We start from the raw sequence: 24,163 nt of genomic DNA, 5'->3' as shown, positions 1-24,163 counted from the left end.
TTTTTTTTGTATAGGCAATACAATATTGAATATATTTGCTGTATATAAGGAGGAGATATCTATCATCAGTTACTAAATATTACATTATACGTCAGGTAACTAACTACCTCCTTGCTTGTGTGTGTACTTTTACCTTTTTACGTTTTAAAAAAAAAATGTTTTACTTTCTGCTTTTCATTATCTGATCCTTCCATTTGCAATTTCATGTTGAATCCTTCTACTCCACTGCATGACCCATGTGCAGATGGCGGCTCGGCAGATTACAACATACTTGTTTAAATGGTGAGCTTAGCTTGATGTGCTCACCCAGACAAATCACACTACACAATAAAGCCAACAAAATAGTTGTAAGGCTTTACTTAAGTCTCTCTTAAGTTCCCACTAGACGTTGGCGAGGGAAAATTTAGCTCTGGCGAATAGAAATTTACTGCTGGTGAGCATGCAACAGCTTGCTTTGGCAAATAACCTTTAAAGTGTCGCTGTCACCTCAAACTTTCCTTTCCATTGTTTCCTCTACTCTTTCTTGACAAAGGGTGGATCTTAAGCAAAGCTTCACCTTATATTAGCTTGACTTTCACATGTTCATCCTCACCTCGTGGTGTCTGTGATGGCAATTACCTTCCTGGAATTGACAGAGAAGCTACTCAGAGAAGCCCTGTGCCAGTATATCTGACTCCTGCGGCATCTTGAAGGACGATGGCCGCTGCAGGTCCATACCAATTTGTAACCTCACGTCCACCTACGGTATTGTGACGTTACGCAAAGAACGCACACGCACGTTCTTGGGTCAAAGGCCGGGTACGGCCAATCAGATCTAAAGGAGGTTTATATAAGCTGTAGTTGTTCTGGTGACTATAGTGTCCCTTTAAACTCAGTTTTTCTCATTGCCCTGTCGTGGTTTCCCTTATTAGGTTATCCGAGAGAGTGTTCCTGAGCGTTTATTTCTACTTATTGACTTTGGCTTCGTTTTCACTTCCCTGTATTCTGGTAGCCTTGATTTTCGCCTTTCCCTCATCGTTGTGTCTCCTTCTGTGTCCCTGACCTGGGCAAGTAACTTGACTATTCTCTGTTACGTTAAGTCCGTTCTAAGGCCCAGTAAGACGTTACCTTTAGAAAAACATAATCTGAAAGAGGAAGAGAAGAGGAAACAATGGGATAAAGATAATATTTAGGTGACAGAGCCATTTTAAGGCCTAGTTAGTTGCATAGGACTTCAAATTTTAAGTCCTGTTTATATATTAAAAATAAACACACTGTTGATTCAGTTTTGAGTAGGATGGCTCGATTAAAAGGGGGTTTTAAGCAGCTAAGTCCATAACTTGATTGAAAGTTTCTGAATAATTATTATAATGCAATAAAAATAGGAGCATTAGCTTGACATGTGTGACCCTTTACGTTTTACTTTGCAGATTGTAGGATTATATAAACTTTTCTCTTCTTCTATTCTATTTGCTGGCATGTTGAACATAACTCAAATTAGGCTTCAAATGTTGTTGAAAAATAAGAGCTACTCTGTTTTCTTTTTTTAAAGCACTGTCACTCCCATATTAAAAATGAGTATTTCCTAAAGATTAAACCGTTATGAAATACAGGTGGTCCTCACTTTTTGAACTACCTGTTTTACGACTCCTGGCACTTATGACCAGCTCTCTAGCGTGGGGATTGAAGGGATTCCCACTTTAGAGAGCTGGTCTATGTTCGGGGAATTATCCCCAAACATAGATTTCAGCGATTCCCTGCGTTATTGAGCTAATCTATGTTCGGAAAAAGTTTTCGGGAACATAGATTTGCAGGATTCCTTGCGCTAGTGAACTGATCTATGTTCGGGGGAATTCCCCTGAACGTAAACCTGCTCTCTTGAGCATGTTCTCTAGCGCATCCTCACCGACCAATTCATTTCATGACTGGGTCATAAGAACGGAACCCGGTCAGTAAGTGAGGAGTGTCTGTAGTCATTATGACTGTGTTGGAATTTCCCTGAAATAGGGACTAGTTTGTCACTGTATTTCTCCTCAGCTTGAGACTTCCTGACACAAGGAGGAGCCTATGTGTCATCCGTGATGGATTCAGAGAATTGGCTGTGTCTGTGGGGGATCCCACGGTCTTGTGGGGTCTTCCATAGACCTCAGTGGTGTTCTCTTCCGGATGTGCAAGAGTACAGTAGTAACATCTGCTCCAGGCACTGAAACGCCAAGAATGAAGAGCAGCAGCTCAATCAAGATGGCGGTGTCCCCAAGGGACAGGTTCAGGTGCCCACCCACGACTACTGGACCACCGGTGGTGATGTCACAGTTGGGGGACTTGGATAATTTAGCAGAAACCCCGGACGGTGACTGTACTGCTTTAATACATTTTATGACCATTGTTCACAAGATGTTTCTAAAACATTATACCTTGTATAATTTGCATTTTGAGTAGGTGATTAAAAATAATAAAACAAGTAAGCAACAAACTATATATGAAATCTTGCTGTGACTTTTGAGTTCGCCCTAGTGTTCACTGTGTTAATGCTTAAAAACGCTGCCACTACTATTGGTAGTCAAACTGAAAATGATTTATTTTTTATTTTTTCTTTCTAATGTAACCATCCATTTGTATTTGTTTTGATGCTGGAAACCATAGTTACATGGGCAGCTCTATCCAGTCAGTCATTTCCTGTCATGGTAATATTAGTGCATGGCTGTAACCGCTTTTGCATGTCATCTATTAGTAAAAGCCTGAGTAGGATATTCCAAGTATCTTAAAGGAACAAATTGTCACACAAAGAAAGTCTTGACCTAAAAGATTTCCCAAAACATTTCCTACTTTCACATGCAAAGGGTTATTCTATAAACTGTCACCTGTGGGTTTGTGACCAGGGAGTTTTCCATTTTAGGCCAAAATAGCTAAATTGGATAGCTATTTGGAAAATAACAAAGTTGTTGATCCCCTTTTTAAATGTCTAATTCTGTCATATTAAGGCCTATGCTTTCTGATGTCTCTGTGTATCAGGAGCCCATTCATGTTTATTGTAACATGCTGATCTTTTGCTTGTCGAGTATTTCCCGAGGTGAATATTTGTGCCTCTTCTCCAATGTCTGTTTTGTCTCTGTTCAGGACATTTAAGGGCATGTTAGAGGTTGCTTGTTTTAATATTTTTATTAGTACTTGATTAATGGTACCTTCCGTACCACAATCATTCATTAAAGTGTGAATAGTCTGGAATCCAAAAATAATTTACATTTAGGCCAGAAGAACTAAAAAAAAAAACCAAAAAACAAACAGGTGATTTATCCAGTTCAGTTATTTTGACCTACAATTTGAAATTTACTTTAGATTTCCAACTTTTCAACTATATTAATCAACCCTCATGGATTTAGTTACCGTATATACTCGAGTATAAACCGACCCGAATATAAGGCGAGGCCCTAATTTTACCCCCCAAAAATGGGAAAACTTGTTGACTCGAGTATAAGACTAGGGTGGGAAATGCAGCAGCTACCGGTAAATTTCTAAATAAAATTAGATCCTAAAAAAAATTATATTAATTGAATATTTATTTACAGTGTGTGTATGAGTGCAGTGTGTGTTTGTGTCTGTGATGCAGAGCCTTGGTGGGGGGGGGTGGGCATTTTTATTATTATTTTTTTTAATTATTATTTTAACATTTTTTTTGTTAAATTATTGTTTTTTGTTTTATTAATATTTTTTTTATTATTTTTTATTTTTTTAAATATTATTTTATTATTATTTATATTATTATTTTTTCGCCCCCCCCCTCCCTGCTTGAGACATGGTCCAGTGGCATTGGCAGTTCAGTGGAAGGGGGCTGGCAGGAAGCACTTACCTCTCCTGCAGCTCCTGTCAGCTCCCTTCTCCTCCACGCCGGTCTGGTCAGCTCCCTCTGCAAGTCCCAGTGTAAGTCTTGCGGCCGCGCTATGACCCCCGGCTCTCGCGAGATTTACACTGGGAGCTGACAGGGGAGCTGACCGGACCGGCGCGGAGGAGAAGGGAGCTGACAGGAGCTGCAGGAGAGGTAAGTAACAGCTCACTGCCAGCCCCTCTCCTACACAGCCCTAATTGTCTGTATTATGGCAATGTAAATTGCCATAATACCGACATTGACTCGAGTATAAGACGAGTGGGGGGTTTTCAGCAGAAATAATTTGCAGAAAAACTCGTCTTATATTTGAGTATATACGGTATATGCTTAGTTGATGTATTTTTTTCATATATATATATGATAAGCTGTAATTGCAAACTTCTTGTTTGTTTTAGTGGCTTTGTTTCTGAATGCTTCTCTGTTTAAGTTGAGGTATACTAGATCAGGAGTACCCAAAAGGGAGATTCCCCGATGTTGTATAACTGCAGCTTCCGTGATGCTTTCTTATCGAAAAGGCATTCTAAAGGCATGCAACTCATCAAGAGAGTTGTAGTTATACAACGTCTGGGGATCTCCCATTTTAGGCACCCCTGAACTAGATTTTTTTTTTTTTTTTGAAGGTTGCTTGCACTAAAATGTACAATAGTTTAATTTCTTTGCAATATACCTGGAAAAATAAGGCTTGAAACATGGAATTATCAAACATTATGGGATGCTGAATATAATCACAGCCAAGCATTGGGAATAAAGTATTTGCTTAAAAAAATATCCTTATGAGACTTGCAAAACATCACTATGTTGCAGAAGACTACAGAAGATGCTTCCATTGTAATTTTTTTCTTCTCATGAATAAATGTGTAGCAAAGCAAAAAACCTCTTTAGTACCACTCGAGAATAGAATTTATGATAACACTACATTTGTCAAACTGCTATTCTGAGTACCATTGACAAACTTGTTCTTATGAAATTACATTCTTGTATAATGAATAATGACTTGTCAGTCACATTTTTTTTTGCACAGAATAGAGCTGCCTCTAATTACTAGTTCTGCTTCCTCATTTTGGGGACGGCTGATGCCAGTCAATGTCACTCAGCCTTCTTTTCTCTTCTCGTCTCTGACCTTTTTACCTTATTCACCCAAACTCTAATTACACTTCAAGCACCATGCCCACTACAGCACACTTTCAGTTATGGTGCCAGGAATAGTCAAACCGTTTTAGTATGGTCATCCAAAAGTGGGGTGCGGCACTCAGAAAACCACAGGTGAAAGGTGTAACTAAAGTAGTTCTAAATAGTTTGACAGCTTACATTAGGAGGGAGCAAGGGCAGTCATAGCCACTGTACTGTACACTGTGCTATAGTGGTTATGGTTCTTGGATTTTTTCTTTAAAGGGACACTATAGTCACCTAAACAACTCTACCTTAATGAAGCAGTTTTAGTGTATAGATCATGCCTTATCAGGTTTCACTGCTCTATTCACTGCCATTTAGGAGTTAAATCACTTTGTTTCTGTTTATGCAGCCCTTGTCACACCTCCACTGGCTATGATTGACACAGCCTGCATGGGAAAAAAAAAACTGGTTTCACTTTCAATCAAATGTAATTTACCTTAAACAATGGTATCTCTTTATCTGTAAATTGAACTTTAATCACATACAGGAGGCTCTTGCAGGGTCTAGCAAGCTATTAAGATAGCGGATAAGAAAATCTAAATTAAACAACTTGCAATAAAGGAAGGATAAACTTTAGATGACTCTTTACTTGAAGTGTTTAGGAAAGCTGTGGAAGTCACATGCAGGGACATGTCACTAGAATTCATAAACAAAGTGATTTAACTCCTAAATGGCAGAGAATTGAGCAGTGAAACTGCAGGGACATGAACTATACACCAAAACTGCTTCATTATGCTAAAGTTGTTTTGGTGACTACAGTGTCCCTTTAATGCATTTTCATGTGGTCTGGATAAAAGCAGAGTAGATCAAATTGTATAATAAATCTTGTTGCTTTGAATCTGTGCTAATCTTACAGTAATATTATATCTTTCTCCCCTACACCTGTTTTATTTTAAAGGATTATTAATGATGATGTGTAACGCTGCTACAGAAATAGTTAGTGTGTTTCATAAGCAGGACTGGCTTCCATTTGACTTTAAACCCTATTGAAAAGAAAATACCGATTTAAAACCAGAAGTAAATTCTAATTTTTTTGCTTATAGGAAGTAACCATACATAATTACACTTTTATAATAAATACACTTTTTACCCACAACATTAACACTTTAAGGACAGAGGCAATCGTACACATTCTGATCAAAACAAAATGTGAACAAAACCTGGAATTTTAGCTATGTGTCTGTTCTACCGTAATTTACCGTATATACTCGAGTATAAGCCGAGTTTTTCAGCACATTTTTTGTGCTGAAAAACCCCAACTCGGCTTATACTTGAGTCAGAGTCTGTATTATGGCAATTTGCATTGCCATAATACAGACTGGTGGGAGAGGGGGGCTGGCAGAGCTGTACTTACCTGTCCTGCAGCTCCTGTCAGCTCTCTCCTCCTCTGCGCCGTCCGTTCAGCACCTCGGTCAGCTCCCAGTGTAAGTCTCGCGAGAGCCGCGGCTCTCGCGAGACTTACAGTGGGAGCTGACAGAGGGAGCTGCACAGACCGTGCGGAGGAGGAGAGAGCTGACAGGAGCTGCAGGAAAGGTAAGTACAGCTCTGCCAGCCCCCCTCTCCCCCCCACTGAACTGCCAATGACACTGGACCACCAGGGAAGGAGCCCCCCTCCCTGCCATATATCAAGCAGGGAGGGGGGACGAAAAAAATATATAATAAAAAAAAAAATTTATAATTCAGTTTAAATAATAAATAATAATAAAAAACAAACATAATAATATTACAAAATAAAAAATAAAATAATAATTAATAAAAAAAATGAATAATATATCAAAACGCCCACCCCCACCAACACATACACAAACACACTGCATCACACACACTCACACTTCATTCATATACCCACACACTGCATTCATACCCACACACTGCATTCATACCCACACACTGCATTCATACCCACACACTGCATTCATACCCACACACTGCATTCATACCACACACTGCATTCATACCCACACACTGCATTCATACCCACACACTGCATTCATACCCACACACTGCATTCATACCCACGCACTGCATTCATACATACACGCACTGCACTCATACATACACGCACTGCACTCATACATACACGCACTGCACTCATACATACACGCACTGCACTCATACATACACGCACTGCACTCATACACACTGCACTCATTATATACACACACTGGAAATAAATATTCAATTAATATATACGCACACACACTGCACTCATACGCGCACACAATGCACTCATACACACACACACACACACTGCACTCATACACACACACACTGCACTCATACACACACACACTGCACTCATACACACACTGCATTCATTATATACACACACTGTAAATAAATATTCAATTAATATAATTTTTTAGGATCTAATTTTATTTAGAAATTTACCAGTAGCTGCTGCATTTCCCACCCTAGTCTTATACTCGAGTCAATACGTTTTCCCAGTTTTTTGGGGTAAAATTAGGGGCCTCGGCTTATATTCGGGTCGGCTTATACTCGAGTATATACGGTACCTCTTTCATATTAAAGGGATTATAGTCAACTACTGCACAGTTGGCAGCACTGCCGTTCAGAGTCTTCACGCTCTGCATTGGGACGCTGAATTTTCCTCATAGAGATGCATCGATTCAATGCATCTCTATGAAGCAGTGCTTATTTTCCAAAACAGAGTTTGGCCCCGACCCCATCCTGCCTCCTTGCCGAAATAAGGTGAGCTTTAATTCCTTCAAAGGGGGTTGAGGGTGGACAGGCCACCTAAATGGTGGGTTTAACACTATAGGGTCAGGAATACATGTTTGTGTTCCTGACCATATAGTGTTCCTTTAAGTGCACCAACACTTATTGTATCTCATTTTGTTCAGGAGAACACATCAACTAGTCATATATGAAACAATTTATGAATAAAATCTAAAAAAAAAAGTGGGATAAATTAGGATCTTTTTTAGTTTTGCATGGCATTTTATCTGTGAATGTCTAGTTTTTACTGCAATAAAATACACATTTATAATCAGCAATGTCTCACAAGTACAACAGCACCCCCTTGTGTATAGGTTTGATGGTGTTTAGTCCCCGGGATTGTGACCGCTGAGCGTGGGATCACCGGGGAGCAGGTAAGTCCAAAGGACGGTGGGGACGTTCTATGCCACCCGCCAGTTTTTAGGATCGGACCCTTAAGGATGGCATAAAATGCCCTCCGTCCTTAAAGGGAAACTCCAGTGCCAGAAAAACGATCCGTTTTTCTGGCACTGGAGGGTCCCTCTCCCTCCCACCCACCAATCCCCAGTTAATGAAGGGGTGAAAACCCCGTCAGTCACTTACCTGGGACAGCGGCGATGTCCCTCGCCGCTGTCTCCGCCTCCGCGACGCTCCTCCTTGTGATTACGTCGGCTGGTGGGCGAGACTAATCTCGCCCACCGGCCGAGGAGACCTAATGCACATGCGCGGAAATGCCACGCATGACCATTACGTCTCCCCATAGGAAAGCATTGAAAAATCATTTCAATGCTTTCCTATGGGGATTTGAGCGACGCTGGAGGTCCTCACACAGCGTGAGGACGTCCAGCGACGCTCTAGCACAGGTTTCCTGTGCTATGGACCAGGAAGAGACCTCTAGTGGCTGTCTAGTAGACAGCCACTAGAGGTGGAGTTAACCCTGCAATGTAATTATTGCAGTTTATGAAAAACTGCAATAATTACACGTGCAGGGTTAAGGGTAGTGGGAGTTGGCACCCAGACCACTCCAATGAGCAGAAGTGGTCTGGGTGCCTGGAGTGTCCCTTTAAGGGGTAAAACTAGTGAAGTGAACAACATTTATTATGTCGTTACAAAGGCACCTTTTAAGAGGTGGGATATACTAGACAGCAAGTGAACAGTACTTGGATTTCATATGTTGTAAGCAGTAAAACTAGGCAAGCAAAAAAAGTTGAGTTACTTTTACAAGGGCAAAATACTGATGGCTGGATAAATGGGTCGGAGCATCTCCAAAATGTCAAGTCTTGTGGAGTGTTCCTGGAATACAATGGTTAGTACCTACAAAAAGTTGTGAAAGGAAGGAAGGACCACCAGTGAACCGTTGTCGGGGTCATGGTTGCCGCCTGGTTTGATCACACAGAAGAGCTAGTATAGTTACAATTAGTGAAAAATTTAATGCTGGCTATTATGGAAAGGTGTCAGACCACACAGTGAATTGTAGTGTGTTGCCTATGGGGCTGCATAGCCTCAGACCCATTTAGAATGCCCATGATGACCCCTATCCACAGCCAAAAGCGCCTTTAATGGGGATGTAAGCACCAAAACTGGACCATTATGCAATTGAAGAAGGTTGCCTGGTCTGATGAATCCCGTTTTCTTTCAGGTCAGGTGGATGGCCAGATGTGTCTGTGTGTGTATGTGTGTGTGGCTCATCTACCTGGGGAAGAAATGGCAGCAAGATGCACTATGGGAAGAAGGCAGGCCAGCAGAGGCAATGTTATGCTCAGGGTAAAATTCTACTGGGAAAACTTGGATCCAGACATTCATGCAGATGTTGCTTTGACATGTACCACCTTCCTAGAGATTGTTGCAGACCACATACACCGCTTCATGGCAGTGGTGTTCCTTATGGCATAGCATAATGTCACAATACAACAATTGTTCAGGAATAGATTGAAGAACATGAAAAAGAGTTCAAGGTGTTGCCTTGTTCTCCAAATTCCCCAGATCCAATTTAGCATCTGTGGGATGTGCTGGAACAACAAATCTGATTCACGTGACTTGCAGGTTTTAACCCCTTAAGGACCAAACTTCTGGAATAAAATGGAATCATGACGTGTCACACACGTCATGTGTCCTTAAGGGGTTAAAGGATCTTCTGGTAATGTATTGGTGCCAGATGCCTCAGGACACATTTAGAGGTCTTGTGGAGTTTATGCTTCAACACATCAGAGGTGTTTTGGCAGCACAAGGGAAATCTACACTAAATTAGGCAGATAATTTTAATGTTGTGAGTGATCAGTGTATATCTAAAATATAAGCATTTTATCAGGGTTCGACAACTGCGAGGCAGACATGTCACATACTGGCTGCTATTGTGGTATAAGCCATGTTGCATTGTTAAGCACAATGAGCCATTGCAAGTCTGTGCTCATTAACTGCATGTGATCACCTGATGCTCTCAGCCTATGATCATGGACCTGCTTTGCGCTAAACATCTTACTTTTCCAGGTTAAAAGGGACAGATGCGGGGTGTATAGTGCGGGTGCCAGCAAGACTATAGAAAGTTATTCAAACATGGCTTGACATGTGTAAAGGACACCTGGCCCCATAACCACTACAGTAGGCTCTAGTGGTTGTGATTGTTGAAGTTTGCTTTGACTGAGAGAAGAATTTCCGAAGCACCTACTTTGATTTTCTTTTTACCTGCAAAAGCATCTTGTAAATGTCACATTTACCTGAAGCTAATTTCATAACCGACACAAAAATATGCATTAAGTTTATATATGTATTATAGTGTTTATGTACTTGCTTAAATATGTTACACCAGATAATTCACTAGTTAGGGAACAAGCCCTTTGGGCCATCATTTATCTATAAGTTTCATTGCTTTCATAAGGAACATGTATGCCTCCAGTACCTAATTCATGATTCAGAATGTGCGCTGCAGCTCTAGATTACCTTCATTTTGTTGTAACCATCTTCCTGTATTTATGCACAGCATCCTTATTTATTGACCTGAATTGTTTCTGTTACATTTAATAGAAAAGAAATGCAGCTCTATCACTTTTATGTATTTCATAGAGATACTATCTTTATGAAATAGTAATCCTGACTGCTTTGAAATTTCACTGAAAGTCCAACGCAACCTATATTCTGCATCTATAAGATACCATGCAAGTACTTTGTCTTATGGTAAATCTGAGGTTGGCAAAAGTTGACAAAAGGTAGTGCTCTCTTTCAACTCTTGTCCTATCCCAGCAGTTGTCAGAGTGGATGGCTGTGGGATTCAGACTTAGATCCCGCTGTCTTCGTGTAGCATCATGAACCTCAGTGATGTACTCTTGTGCATGCGAAGAGTGCAGAACTGATGTGGCACCTGACAGAGGAAACCAAAAGTTGAAGAAGATGTGCAGAATGGCGATGGCAACAACTACGAAGAATAGCTTCAGGTAGGTAAAACCAGGACTCAACAAATCCCAGGTCACTATGGCGACAAAGAATTTTGTCCTGTCGCCTGGATTTGTCAGCCGTTTCTCTCCATCCCATGCACACTCAATCCCTGAGTAAAACTACTTTCTCCTGCACCCTGCTGCCATCAGATCATCCCCGGACATGTCTGTGAGACCCAAAAGTGACAGACCCACTTTAGGATAAAATTGTCAGGGTTATTGATTAAAATTGAATTAGTTGGACTGCCAAGTTAATTTTGAATTTCAGAGCAAAATAGTTTGGCTACTTTTGCCTTAAATATGAAATTTACTTTGCATTCCTGACAACTCTCACTGGAGTGAATACCTCTGTATGTGTTTAACCGTTTACCTTGGTTATTTTCAAAGTATATGTTACTCTTAATCGTTTAAACAAGCATCCTAGATACTCATAAAATTTTAATGTTATTATTTATTTTAGGCAGAGGCGAGGCTTGCTGCCAAAAGAGCGGCTCGAGCAGAAGCAAGAGATATACGCATGCGAGAGCTCGAACGACAGCAGAAGGAGGTAAATAAATGTGCCTTTCTTTATTTGGAACAACATGCCTAAATACCCACCACTTTTGATTTCAGCAAGCAAAACATTTCTAAGCTCTGATTCATTGGCTCATGTTTGCTCAAATATGTTCAGTTTTCTGAAGGTCTCAGCACCCTGGTATGTGGTAGATCTCCCTTACGACAACGAGCTAAGACCAACAACTGATGTTTGTGAAATTCTATGCATTTGTCAACTGTTGTTTCAGGAATGTTTGCATTCTGTATTGCTGTTTTGTTTTTTTAAATATAATATTTCTTTATTTGAATTTATAAAAAGAACATAGACCAGACATGCGCTTTGAATCAAACTATTACACTTGCATATCTCTTGTATCACAAATGCAACCTAAAGCTTTCTTTCTATGTATAATCATCAGAGTTACAGTGATGTTCCTTCATATCATAAAAGATTGATCACAATGCATAAACTACTACATATACTAACAACAAGTATACAGTATTTAAAGAATATGCACTAACAAACACAAACATGCGTGCGTATTGTGATGAGTGGGCTATCTTCAAATTCACTTCTATACCTAAGAAAAAAATAAATAGAAGAAACCGTAGGAAGGTGGATATCAGATTGGATATTTTAAAAGCCACCTTTTCCACACTTGATAGTATTTGTCTCATTATTAAGTTGTGCAGAGTAATATCCCCTTTCCATTTGGGCCTGATGGTTCATCTGAATAATTACATTATGTATCTTTATTCTGTCATTTTCTAGCTATAACGTTCTTTGCTGCTAGAAGTCCCTGTATGAATAAAGCCTTATCATTTCTTGATAACATTTCTAATTCCATATGAAAAAGGGCCTTTTGAATCGTAGGTGGAATTATAGTGTTAGTTACACTAGAAAGAATACCAAAAATGTCGGCCCATACCTGTTTAACCTTATTACAGCTCATATATATTGGTAGGTTCCTACTACTTCATTACATCTCCAACATATTACATTTACATTTACATCAACACAAAATTGTGCCATTCTCGCCAGAACCAGGTACCAATGCATCATGATCTTATAATGTATTTCAACCATATTTAAACAATGAGTTATCTTATTAAATCCAACTAAACTAATGATCTATTCTAAATTTAAGCGGTATTCTAATGCCCTTTGCCAACTTTCATATGTTTTTAGATTGCATGTTTCGTCTAATTCTTCTTATATTCTACACCATCTGCCCAGTTCTTTTTTCACAAACACATTATTCAAAATATTTAGAATATTATGGGCCGTTTTATTTTTTTTGTTATATATGTGAATCTTTAAATAATGACACAATCTGAGTGAATTAAAGTATTCTGACTCTTTAAGTGCATGTTCATTAAGAATCTGTATTGCTGTTTTAATACCCTCCTCAAACATAAAATTTCTTATTTTATAGGGTGTAAGACTCACCCATTTGTCAAGCTTTTGATGAGGAATGTTATTCTTAAAAATAGCCAAAGGGGCAGAGGGCAATACTTTGTCTTTCATGCCTTTGTGGTTTTTAAATAAAATCCAAAATTCAATAAAAATTTTATTCATCATTGACCATTGTCTTTTATTTAAAGCATTACATTTTTCAAGATAGAGCCATAATGCACATTCCAAATTAGCCAACCCTGCAAGTTCTTTTTCTATATAGTATCAATGTGTATCTTTACTTTGTTTACATTGAAGCTTAGATAAATGGCATAGCATACTCGCCTCTGCATACTGTTCTAAGCTTGGCATATTTAGTCCCCCACTTTCTATGGCTGGAGCAAAGATTCTTTTTGACAGTCTTGGTTTCTTATCGTCCCATACGAATCCATAAGCCTTTGTCTGAAATGCTGTAATCCAGCATAACGGCAACGTCAGTGGGATCATTCTCAATAAATACACCCATTTTGAAATTTATATATGATCTAATCACCTTTATCCTTCCCATCCATGAAATGAACAGCCCTTTCCACTCACACAGTTGTCTATTCATTTCCTCAAAAAGGGCTAAATAATTTACTTCAACTATTGTTTGTATATAACTTGGGATCTTAATTCCCAAATATGTGATCTTATCAATTTGCCACTAAAAATCCAAATTTTCCTTCATACTGTTTCTATCCATATCTGATATTGAGAAGTCCAATACTTGGCATTTATTCATATTTTTTTTATGATTGGAGACAAGGCCATATTCTTGGATTTCATATAACAATGAAGTCAGATATTTCTCAGGATCGTAAAGAGATAGCAAGATTTAATCCCCCCCTCCTTGGGGATGAATGGTGTTTAACAATATATTTTTTATATATTTATACTTTGTGGTAGCTGCTAACTTTCAATATTCAATAATACAAAGCGCCTCTACTAGGGATCGACCGATATTGATTTTTTAGAGCCGATACCGATATTCTGTGAACTTTCATGACGATAGCCGATATAATTTGCCGATATTCTGTACATTTACCATTTTGGAAAATAAAAACAATTTCTAAAGGTAAATGCACAAAATATAAATGCCACGTGTAGTGGATGCAGTGTGTTTAGACAGGGGAGCTGTGTGTGTTTGTGTGTGTTTGTGTAGTGGATGCAGTGTGTGTTGTGTAGTGTGAGTGTTGTGGATGCAGTGTGTGTTTGTGTAGTGGATGCAGTGTGTATTTGTCTAGTGTGTATATAATGAAAGCAGAGTGTTTGTGTAGTGTGTGTAGTGTGTGTAAAGTGAATGCTGTATATACTAAATGCAAAGTGTGTGTTTGTGTGTGTGTAAATAAGGAATGCAGAGTGTGTGTGTATTTGAGTAGTGTGTGTATAGTGAATGTAGTGTGTGTGTTTGTATAGTGTGTGTATATAATGCAGTGTGTTTGTAATGTGCATTATATACACAAACACACACTGCATTATATACACACATACTATACAAACACACACTATACAAACACACACTGCATTATTATACACACACACACTATATAAACACACTGCATTATATACACAGTGTGTATGTAAGGGGGCATTTTTTATTAAATAATTTTTTTTTATTTTTATATTACATTTTTTTTTTTATATACTTAATTATTATTATTATTATTATTGCTTTTTTGTTGTCCCCCCCTCCCTGCTTGTTGCCTGGCCAGGGAGGGGGGATAAGTGTTTACTCACCTCCCAGCAGCTCCTCCAGTTCCCCAGTGTAAGTCTCGCGGCCAGGAGCTGCTGGGAGGTGAGTAAACGCTTGCTACCCACCCCCCCCCCCCCCGGGCTTGTAATGAGCCTGGCGGTCCTGTGAGGTATTATCGGCAATATCGGTATCTCTATTGGCCGATACCGATATTGCCGAAAATACCGAATATCGGGCGATTATATCGGTAAAACCGATAATCGGTCGATCCCTAGCCTCTACACAGAACACTTTTTGACCTTTTCTTTTATGACTAAAAATAAATTTTTAAATGTTCTGAGCAAATATATAGCCCATCTTGCTTGATGCTTCATTTTATATACAAAATACTTTTCTATTATGCATTTCTGTATTTTTTCTTTTATTTTGTTTTTTTATTCTTTATTTTTTATTGTGCAAGAGGTAACAAAACATCTTACGAAGCCACAACAGCACATGTAAGCACAGTAATATCACAGTTTTTCACATATATGGCATTAAGGTAGTGGCAAGTGGTAAGGTGTAGATATAGACAGGTTATGCATACACGTCTAATTGTAGGTCACAACAGTTGAAGAAATTCAAAACAAGACGTGGTGAATAGTATGCTAGAGTAATGGTAGAGTAACGGAGTGTCATGAGAGTAGGAAACAGGCTAGGAACATCAGCTTACTTCACAGGATCCGTTTAGTAACAACGAGTTAGATTATATATCTGTGCTTTGGAAGGTTGTAGACAAAGTATTAATTATGGTAAGCATAATACTGCAGTGTGCAGTCGAACAAAAGCATTGGACATAGCAGAGTGTACAACTGACAATATGATTGATCAAGGCAGAATGGTATAATGAATAAGCATAGATATAGCATGAATTGCAATAGTGCTGCGCATTTTATAGAGAATGACCATTTCTTGTGAAACATTAACCCAACGATTAGGGACAGGAGTACTTTGACAGGAGAGCTAGCAAACATGTACCACTTGAATAAATATCACTTGTAAGTCCCTGCACCAACCAACATTTAAAATAAAATTGGGAGAAGGGACATCGCGTGCAGGAAACCATATTACGCTAAGTGAACCTGGCACAGACACAATGGGTTCTAGTAATGGCAGACTGCAAGTGTTGCTTCTAAGTGTGTGTGTGTGGTTGGAGATATTCTGGAGATAACCTGGAGGTAATCCGAGGTATTCAGGAGGATAAATAAAAAGTTAAGGTTTGTTTGATTTAAATTATTCACCTCATTGGAATGGCAGACTTAGTTCAGTGTAATAGTTGCTTTGCATTTGTTTCACGTTCCACTTTTTGGAGGTTTGGTTGTTGTCTAATCTGTAGACAGTTCTCTATTTTGCGGCAGGAGATTGTATTTTTGAAGTCTGAGATTTGTAAATTATCTGGTAAACAAACTCAGGCTGGAACTGCTGCAAAGCCACTGCCGCAGAGACATACTAGGAATGGAAGATGGATTACTGTAGGATCTGGTAGACTTGGAGTTGTGGATAAAAGGCATATTGCACAGTCTGTTGCTCTACATAATTCATTTTCTGCACTTTCAGAGTGTAGTGGTGTCGTGGAGAGAGGCACTGAGGCTAGTGGTGTCGTGGAGAGAGGCACTGAGGCTAGTGGTGTTGTGCAGAGAGGCACTGAGGCTAGTGGTGTTGTGCAGAGAGGCACTGAGGCTAGTGGTGTTGTGCAGAGAGGCACTGAGGCTAGTGGTGTTGTGCAGAGAGGCACTGAGGCTAGTGGTGTTGTGCAGAGAGGCACTGAGGCTAGTGGTGTTGTGCAGAGAGGCACTGAGGCTAGTGGTGTTGTGCAGAGAGGCACTGAGGCTAGTGGTGTTGTGCAGAGAGGCACTGAGGCTAGTGGTGTTGTGCAGAGAGGCACTGAGGCTAGTGGTGTTGTGCAGAGAGGCACTGAGGCTAGTGGTGTTGTGCAGAGAGGCACTGAGGCTAGTGGTGTTGTGCAGAGAGGCACTGAGGCTAGTGGTGTTGTGCAGAGAGGCTTGAAGACTATGGTGAGGCCTAATAGAAAGCAGTTGTTGGTGGGGGATTCCATCATAAGAGGTGTGGAGATGGACAATGGTGGTCTTGTGAGGTGTCTTCCCGGAGCTACTGCTCACAGAGACAGGAGACGTATCTGTAATATTGTTAAGCAAGCAAAGCAGGAAGGGGAATTGGATGTACTTGTCCATTTAGGGACAAATGACTTGGCTTGCAATGAGGTTTCAGAGGTTAAGGGAGTTTTTAGTGTTTTTGCCAATGATATACGGCAGGTTGCTTCCACATTGTCATTCTCTGAAGTTCTGCCTGTGCATAACACTCAGAATGACAGGCGGATGCGTATTAGGGACTTTAACTTGTGGCTTGGTGAATGGTGTCGGGAGCAAGGATTTGGCTTTATTGCTCATGGTAGCTCTGTTTGGAATGGAAATAAACTGTACAAAAAAGATGGTTTGCATCTTTCTCAAAAGGGAACAAATGTTCTCAGTGAGCAGTTCAGAGGTTTTGCTAGGATGTATTTAAACTAGGAGGGGGGGGGGGGGGGCAAAAGGGTGATAAAACATCAATCCAATTGTCCCCCAAAACAAGGACAGAAGGTGCCTGTAGCAAGTGTGTTAAAAAATGAAAAGCTTAGAGTCATGTCTACAAATGCTCGCAGTTTAGGGAATAAGATCCATGAACTTGTGGCAATAATGGCAACTGATAGTGTAGATTTAGTCGCTGTTACTGAGACATGGTATAATGAGATAAATGACTGGGACATAGCAATACCAGGGTACTCTTTATATAGAAAAGACAGGGAAGGCAAGAAAGGGGGAGGGGTGGCCCTGTATGTAAAGAATAGCATAAAATCTAGCCTAATAAAGGTTAGTGAGGCGAACATAGAGTCAGTTTGGGTTACGTTAGAATTTGGTAATCACACAGTAACTCGTGTAGGTGTGATTTATAGGCCCCCAGGACAAATTGAAGAGTTAGATAATCTACTAGTTGAAGAAATAGCTGAAATGACAATGAAGGGGGAAGTTATCATCATGGGTGACTTTAATCTTCCTGATGTAAATTGGAAAACAAAAATAGCTACTTGTGCCAGGAGCACACATATTCTAAACTCCCTACTGGGATTGTCTCTAAAACAAGTCGTTGAGGAGCCAACTCGTAAAGAGGCCATACTAGATTTAGTGTTAACAAATGGAGATTTGGTATCAGATATTACTGTAGGTGAAAGTTTAGGATCCAGTGATCATCAGTCAGTGTGGTTTAATATAAGAACAGTGACTGAGTCACACCACACAAAAACAAAAGTTTTAGACTTTAGAAAAACAGACTTTTCCAAAATTAGAATATGTGTAAAGGAGTCATTATCAGACTGGAGCAATTTAAATGGAGTCCAAAAGAAATGGGATTATTTAAAAGTTGCACTACTGAAGGCAACAGAAAATTGCATTAGGCTTGTCAGTAAAAGCAAAAAATTCAAGAAACCACTGTGGTACTCCACAGATGTAGCCAAAATAGTAAAAAACAAAAAGTTAGCTTTTAGTTATTATAAAAAAACACAGAGTGAGGAAGACAGAACGACCTATAAGATTAGGCAGAAAGAGGTTAAGCAAGTTATAAGAGCTTCCAAATCACACACAGAAGAGAAAATAGCACAGTCCGTAAAAAAGGGGGACAAAACCTTTTTTAGATACATAAATGAGAAAAGAAAAGTAAAACAAGGATTAGTTAGATTAAAAACAAAAGAAGGAAGGTATGTAGATGAGGATAAAGGTCTAGCTGACTGCCTCAATGAATATTTTTGTTCGGTATTTACAGATGAAAATGAAGGAAAGGGACCTCAGTTAAGAAAAAGGATAAATGAGTCATTTATTACACGTGAGTTTACAGAGGAAGAGGTTCTATTTCAACTGTCAAAAGTAAAGACAAATAAGTCAATGGGACCTGATGGAATACACCCAAAGCTATTAAAAGAGCTTAGTGGTGTACTAGCAAAACCATTAACAGATTTATTTAACCAATCATTGATAACAGGAGTAGTCCCAGAAGATTGGAAGTTAGCGAATGTTGTGCCCATTCACAAGAAAGGTAATAGGGAGGAGTCGGGCAACTATAGGCCAGTAAGCCTAACTTCAGTAGTGGGGAAAGTGATGGAAACCATGTTAAAGGATAGGATTGTTGAACATCTAAAAACACATGGATTTCAAGATCAGAGACAACATGGGTTTACTTCAGGGAGATCATGCCAAACTAATCTTATTGATTTTTTTGATTGGGTAACTAAAATTATAGATCAGGGTGGTGCAGTAGACATTGCTTACCTCGATTTCAGTAAGGCTTTTGACACTGTTGCACATAGAAGGCTTATCAACAAACTACAATCTTTGAGTTTGGATTCCAATATTGTTGAATGGGTAAGGCAGTGGCTGAGTGACAGGCAACAGAGGGTTGTAGTCAATGGAGTATATTCGAAGCTTGGGCTTGTCACCAGTGGGGTACCTCAGGGATCTGTAGTTGGACCCATTCTCTTTAATATTTTTATTAGTGATATTTCAGAAGGTCTTGATGGTAAGGTGTGTCTTTTTGCGGATGATACTAAGATATGTAACAGGGTTGATGTTCCAGGAGGGATAAGCCAAATGGAAAATGATTTAGGTAAACTAGAAAAATGGTCAGAGTTGTGGCAACTGACATTTAATGTGGATAAGTGCAAGATAATGCATCTTGGACGTAAAAACCCAAGGGCAGAGTACAGAATATTTGATAGAGTCCTAACCTCAACATCTGAGGAAAGGGATTTAGGGGTGATTATTTCTGATGACTTAAAGGTAGGCAGACAATGTAATAGAGCAGCAGGAAATGCTAGCAGAATGCTTGGTTGTATAGGGAGAGGTATTAGCAGTAGAAAGAGGGAAGTGCTCATGCCATTGTACAGAACACTGGTGAGACCTCACTTGGAGTACTGTACACAGTACTGGAGACCCTATCTTCAGAAGGATATTGATACCTTAGAGAGAGTTCAAAGAAGGGCTACTAAACTGGTTCATGGATTGCAGGATAAAACTTACCAGGAAAGGTTAAAGGATCTTAACATGTATAGCTTGGAGGAAAGACGGGGGGATATGATAGAAACATTTAAATACATAAAGGGAATCAACACAGTAAAGGAGGAGACTATATTTAAAAGAAGAAAAACTACCACAACAAGAGGACATAGTCTTAAATTAGAGGGACAAAGGTTTAAAAATAATATCAGGAAGTATTACTTTACTGAGAGGGTAGTGGATGCATGGAATAGCCTTCCAGCTGAAGTGGTAGAGGTTAACACAGTAAAGGAGTTTAAGCATGCGTGGGATAGGCATAAGGCTATCCTAACTATAAGATAAGGCCAGGGACTAATGAAAGTATTTAGAAAACTGGGCAGACTAGATGGGCCGAATGGTTCTTATCTGCCGTCACATTCTATGTTTCTATGTGACCAAAGCATGTTCCGGTTTAGCCAATTACCAGGCATGGTAGGCTTTCACTTGCAGCTGAGCAGCGTTCAAAGGTGTCGGCACGTTGGGAGCGACGGAGTCCACCCTCCAGCCCCAGGCCAGTATGAAGGCTGACATCTTCGAGCCATGGGCCCGGTACCTCTGACGGGCCAAGTCCTTCCCAGACCGTGAGTAGCAGGGTTTTCCGATGTTTTGCAGCTGCCCGTGGCAGTAGACCCTCAATCGATATGGGCGATGTTTCGGGGTCAAGCCCTTGCTGGCCCTCGGCCCAGGAAGGGCAGTAGTAGGTAAAACAGGCGCTTGTGGGACAGCTAGGCCCAGCGCTCTCTGCCTCTCACCCCTCCAAACTGCCACCTGGAAGTGAGGCAGTATCAGTGCTACACTTCTCTCCAGGTCTGCCCAAAAGTGCTGGAAATGCTCGTCGAGCCGCCACAAGAATTTCTCCACAGAGCTATTAGGGGCCCTTGCAAGTTGCAAATCCATTCCGTCTCCAGAGCAACGCGCCACCGCCACCTCGGGGCAGTCCACTATGTACAGGCCTTAATCGGAATAGAGCTTTTAAAGTGTGGCTAGGCACCAGCTTGGGCTAGGAGGTAGGTGCTGTGGAGGCAGCTCCAGGTAGTCCAGTGGGGACCGGGATAACCCCTACAAGTCCATGGAAGGGTGGTAGGAGTGCTTCAGACGCTGTAGTGACTGATGAGCGAGGAGATCGGCCGCCTCTCCCCAGCTATGTTGCAGCAGGCAGCATCAGTTGATCTCCGGCCCCCGGTGAATGGCAGACTCTGGTAAAGTTTCAGTTTATTTCTCTGGGCACCCCTGAGTGTGGTAGTGCCAGTCGGTAGGTTGAAATGCTGGTTGGCCAGGGTTAAAACCCAAAAATCGGCTTAGTTTGCAGGAGCACAAGACCCACACGTCTGCTCTTCTTGATAACTAGGCTCCCCGCATTTCTGTATTTTGAGGGATTTTAATATTTGCTCTTTCTTCAGCTTAGTGTGTACATATAAAGATGTGTTCTTATTTTTAATACAATTGTTTAAACAATTTGATTGGTTGTGGTTCGGTTTACTTTTACATATTCAGTTTACAGCATGTATATTTATTTGCACACAAATGTATAGAATACAATTCAGCATGTCTGTTATTTAAGCAGGCCTGACTATGTTCCATAACTGAAAAATACAACCATGTGTATTGATCATTAGCTGAAATGTTATAGATACTCCTGTTTTCTTTCTTACGTTTTCGATATATAACTTTTAAAACTGACTTTGAAGTTTTACTTTTTTTTAGCTCAGTCATCGCTATCATGATAAAAAATGGGGACATATTCAAAAGTGGATGGTAGGAATGGAGTGACAGATCTGCATGAGTTTGTTCACTCTTAAACCGGTTGAAATGGTGTGAATTACTAACCGAGTGTAATAATTATTTTGCACTATAAGCGTTGAGCTATTATCGTCTGACCTTTTATTTGTCTGGAGTGACTTTTAGAATGATTAAACGTTTTGCTTTGCCATTGTACTGTTGCACGTTAAGGACTGTCAAGATGTGAAACTTGTTGAATAATTATGAGAAACCTTAAAATAATGCAATTGGTTTTCTAAATATGCTCTCTGCACTTTAAATAGGTGTTGTGCATTATGTTTTTAAATGGTGACAACCAGTTCATTCTTTACTAATTAGGGTTGAAAAACTCACAATAAAAATATACCGTATTTATCGGCGTATAACACGCACTTTTTTCCCCTGAAAATAGGGGGAAAATCGTGGGTGCGTGTTATACGCCGATATCCCATAATTACTTACCTGTCCTGAAGCGTGGGCCGGCTTCACAGCTTGCACCGCGGTACAGGAACTTTAATTTCATGTTCCGGTTTCCGGCGGGACTGAAAGGAAGTGTGCACAATAGTGTGCACACTTCCTTTCAGTCCCGCCGGAAACCGGAACATGAAATTAAAGTTCCTGTACCGCGGTGCAAGCTGTGAAGCCGGCCCACGCTTCAGGACAGGTAAGTAATTATGGGATGGGAAGTACACTATGGGAGGGGAGGGGGAAGTACACTATGGGAGGGGAGGGGGAAGTACACTATGGGAGGGGAGGGGGAAGTACACTATGGGAGGGGAGGGGGAAGTACACTATGGGAGGGGAGGGGGAAGTACACTATGGGAGGGGAGGGGGGGAAGTACACTATGGGAGGGGAGGGGGGGGAAGTACACTATGGGAGGGGAGGGGGGGGAAGTACACTATGGGAGGGGGGGAGAATACTATGGGAGGGGAGGGGGGGAGAATACTATGGGAGGGGAGGGGGGAGAATACTATGGGAGGGGAGGGGGGAGAATACTATGGGAGGGGAGGGGGGAATACTATGGGAGGGGAGGGGGGAATACTATGGGAGGGGAGGGGGGAATACTATGGGAGGGGAGGGGGAGAATACTATGGGAGGGGAGGGGGAGAATACTATGGGAGGGGAGGGGGGGAGAATACTATGGGAGGGGAGGGGGGAGAATACTATGGGAGGGGAGGGGGGAGAATACTATGGGAGGGGAGGGGGGAGAATACTATGGGAGGGGAGGGGGGGAGAATACTATGGGAGGGGAGGGGGGGAGAATACTATGGGAGGGGAGGGGGGGAGAATACTATGGGAGGGGAGGGGGGGAGAATACTATGGGAGGGGAGGGGGGAGAATACTAGGGGAAGGGGAGAATACTATGGGAGAGGAGGGGGGGAGAATACTATGGGAGGGGAGGGGGGAGAATACTATGGCAGGGGAGGGGGAGAATACTATGGGAGGGGAGGGGGGGAGAATACTATGGGAGGGAAGGGGGGGAGAATACTATGGGAGGGGAGGGGAGGAGAATACTATGGGAGGGGAGGGGGGGAGAATACTAGGGGAGGGGGAGAATACTATGGGAGGGGAGGGGGGGAGAATACTATGGGAGGGAAGGGGGGGAGAATACTATGGGAGGGGAGGGGAGGAGAATACTATGGGAGGGGAGGGGGGGAGAATACTAGGGGAGGGGGAGAATACTATGGGAGAGGAGGGGGGGAATACTATGGGAGGGGAGGGGGGGAGAATACTATGGGAGGGGAGGGGGGGGAGAATAATATGGGAGGGGGGGAATACTATGGAAAGGGGGGGACACTATGGGATGAGGGGGGAACACTATGGGATGAGGGGGGAACACTATGGGATGAGGGGGGGAATACTATGGGAGGGGGGGAAATTTCCTGGAATTTCTTTCTAAAAATGAGGTGCGTGTTATACGCCGGTGCGTGTTATACGCCGATAAATACGGTAGTTTAAATCGTTAACATGGAAATAAAGAAAACGTGTTTCTTTTTAGTTTTTACATTAACCCCAGTTGACTCTTCATTTAGACTAGCTTTTAAAAAGTATGTACCTTCTTCTATATTCCATTTTTGCCATCTTGTATATGGCAAATATCACTCAGGTTTGTTTCATCCCTTCAAGTGTTAATACTTAGTGGAAACTGGACCAAAATGGTCCTGTAATAACTGGATAATAATGAAAAATGTATGTTTACAATTGTAAACAGTGTGCATAACTGTCTTTATCCCTCCCCCAATCATTTCATAGCATAAGTTTATATTTTACAAACTGCCTTTTTACATGCTCTTGCCACCTGTCTATAGCTCCATATGGCAGACATATCCACACAACGTTTCTGTAATGAACCATGGGTAGCATCAGTAAATGTTTGTGCCACCCCGGCACTCCTTTCACTGTCACTATATGGTTAATAAGTGCAGCCACCTCCTCACGGA

The 24,163-nt window shown here is 41.0% G+C and overlaps 1 protein-coding gene across 10 annotated transcripts in view; it reads left to right on the top strand.

Annotated features, from left to right (window-relative positions):
• Positions 1-24,163, top strand: part of LRRFIP2 (LRR binding FLII interacting protein 2) — a 191,614-nt gene that overhangs the window by 52,163 nt on the left and 115,288 nt on the right. For 6 of the 10 annotated variants that reach the window (XM_063452046.1, XM_063452049.1, XM_063452047.1 and 3 more), the window contains exons 3-4: positions 11,642-11,728; positions 21,668-21,718. In XM_063452046.1, the coding sequence (XP_063308116.1) occupies positions 11,642-11,728; positions 21,668-21,718 (138 nt within the window). The remainder of the gene's footprint in view (positions 1-11,641; positions 11,729-21,667; positions 21,719-24,163) is intronic. The other 4 variants (XM_063452052.1, XM_063452051.1, XM_063452055.1 and 1 more) reach the window with 1 other exon arrangement.

Source organism: Pelobates fuscus, chromosome 4, assembly GCF_036172605.1.
Source record: "Pelobates fuscus isolate aPelFus1 chromosome 4, aPelFus1.pri, whole genome shotgun sequence".
Lineage (NCBI taxonomy): Eukaryota > Metazoa > Chordata > Amphibia > Anura > Pelobatidae > Pelobates > Pelobates fuscus.
Note: the sequence above shows the minus strand (reverse complement) of the source record. Positions and strands in the feature narration are given on the sequence as shown.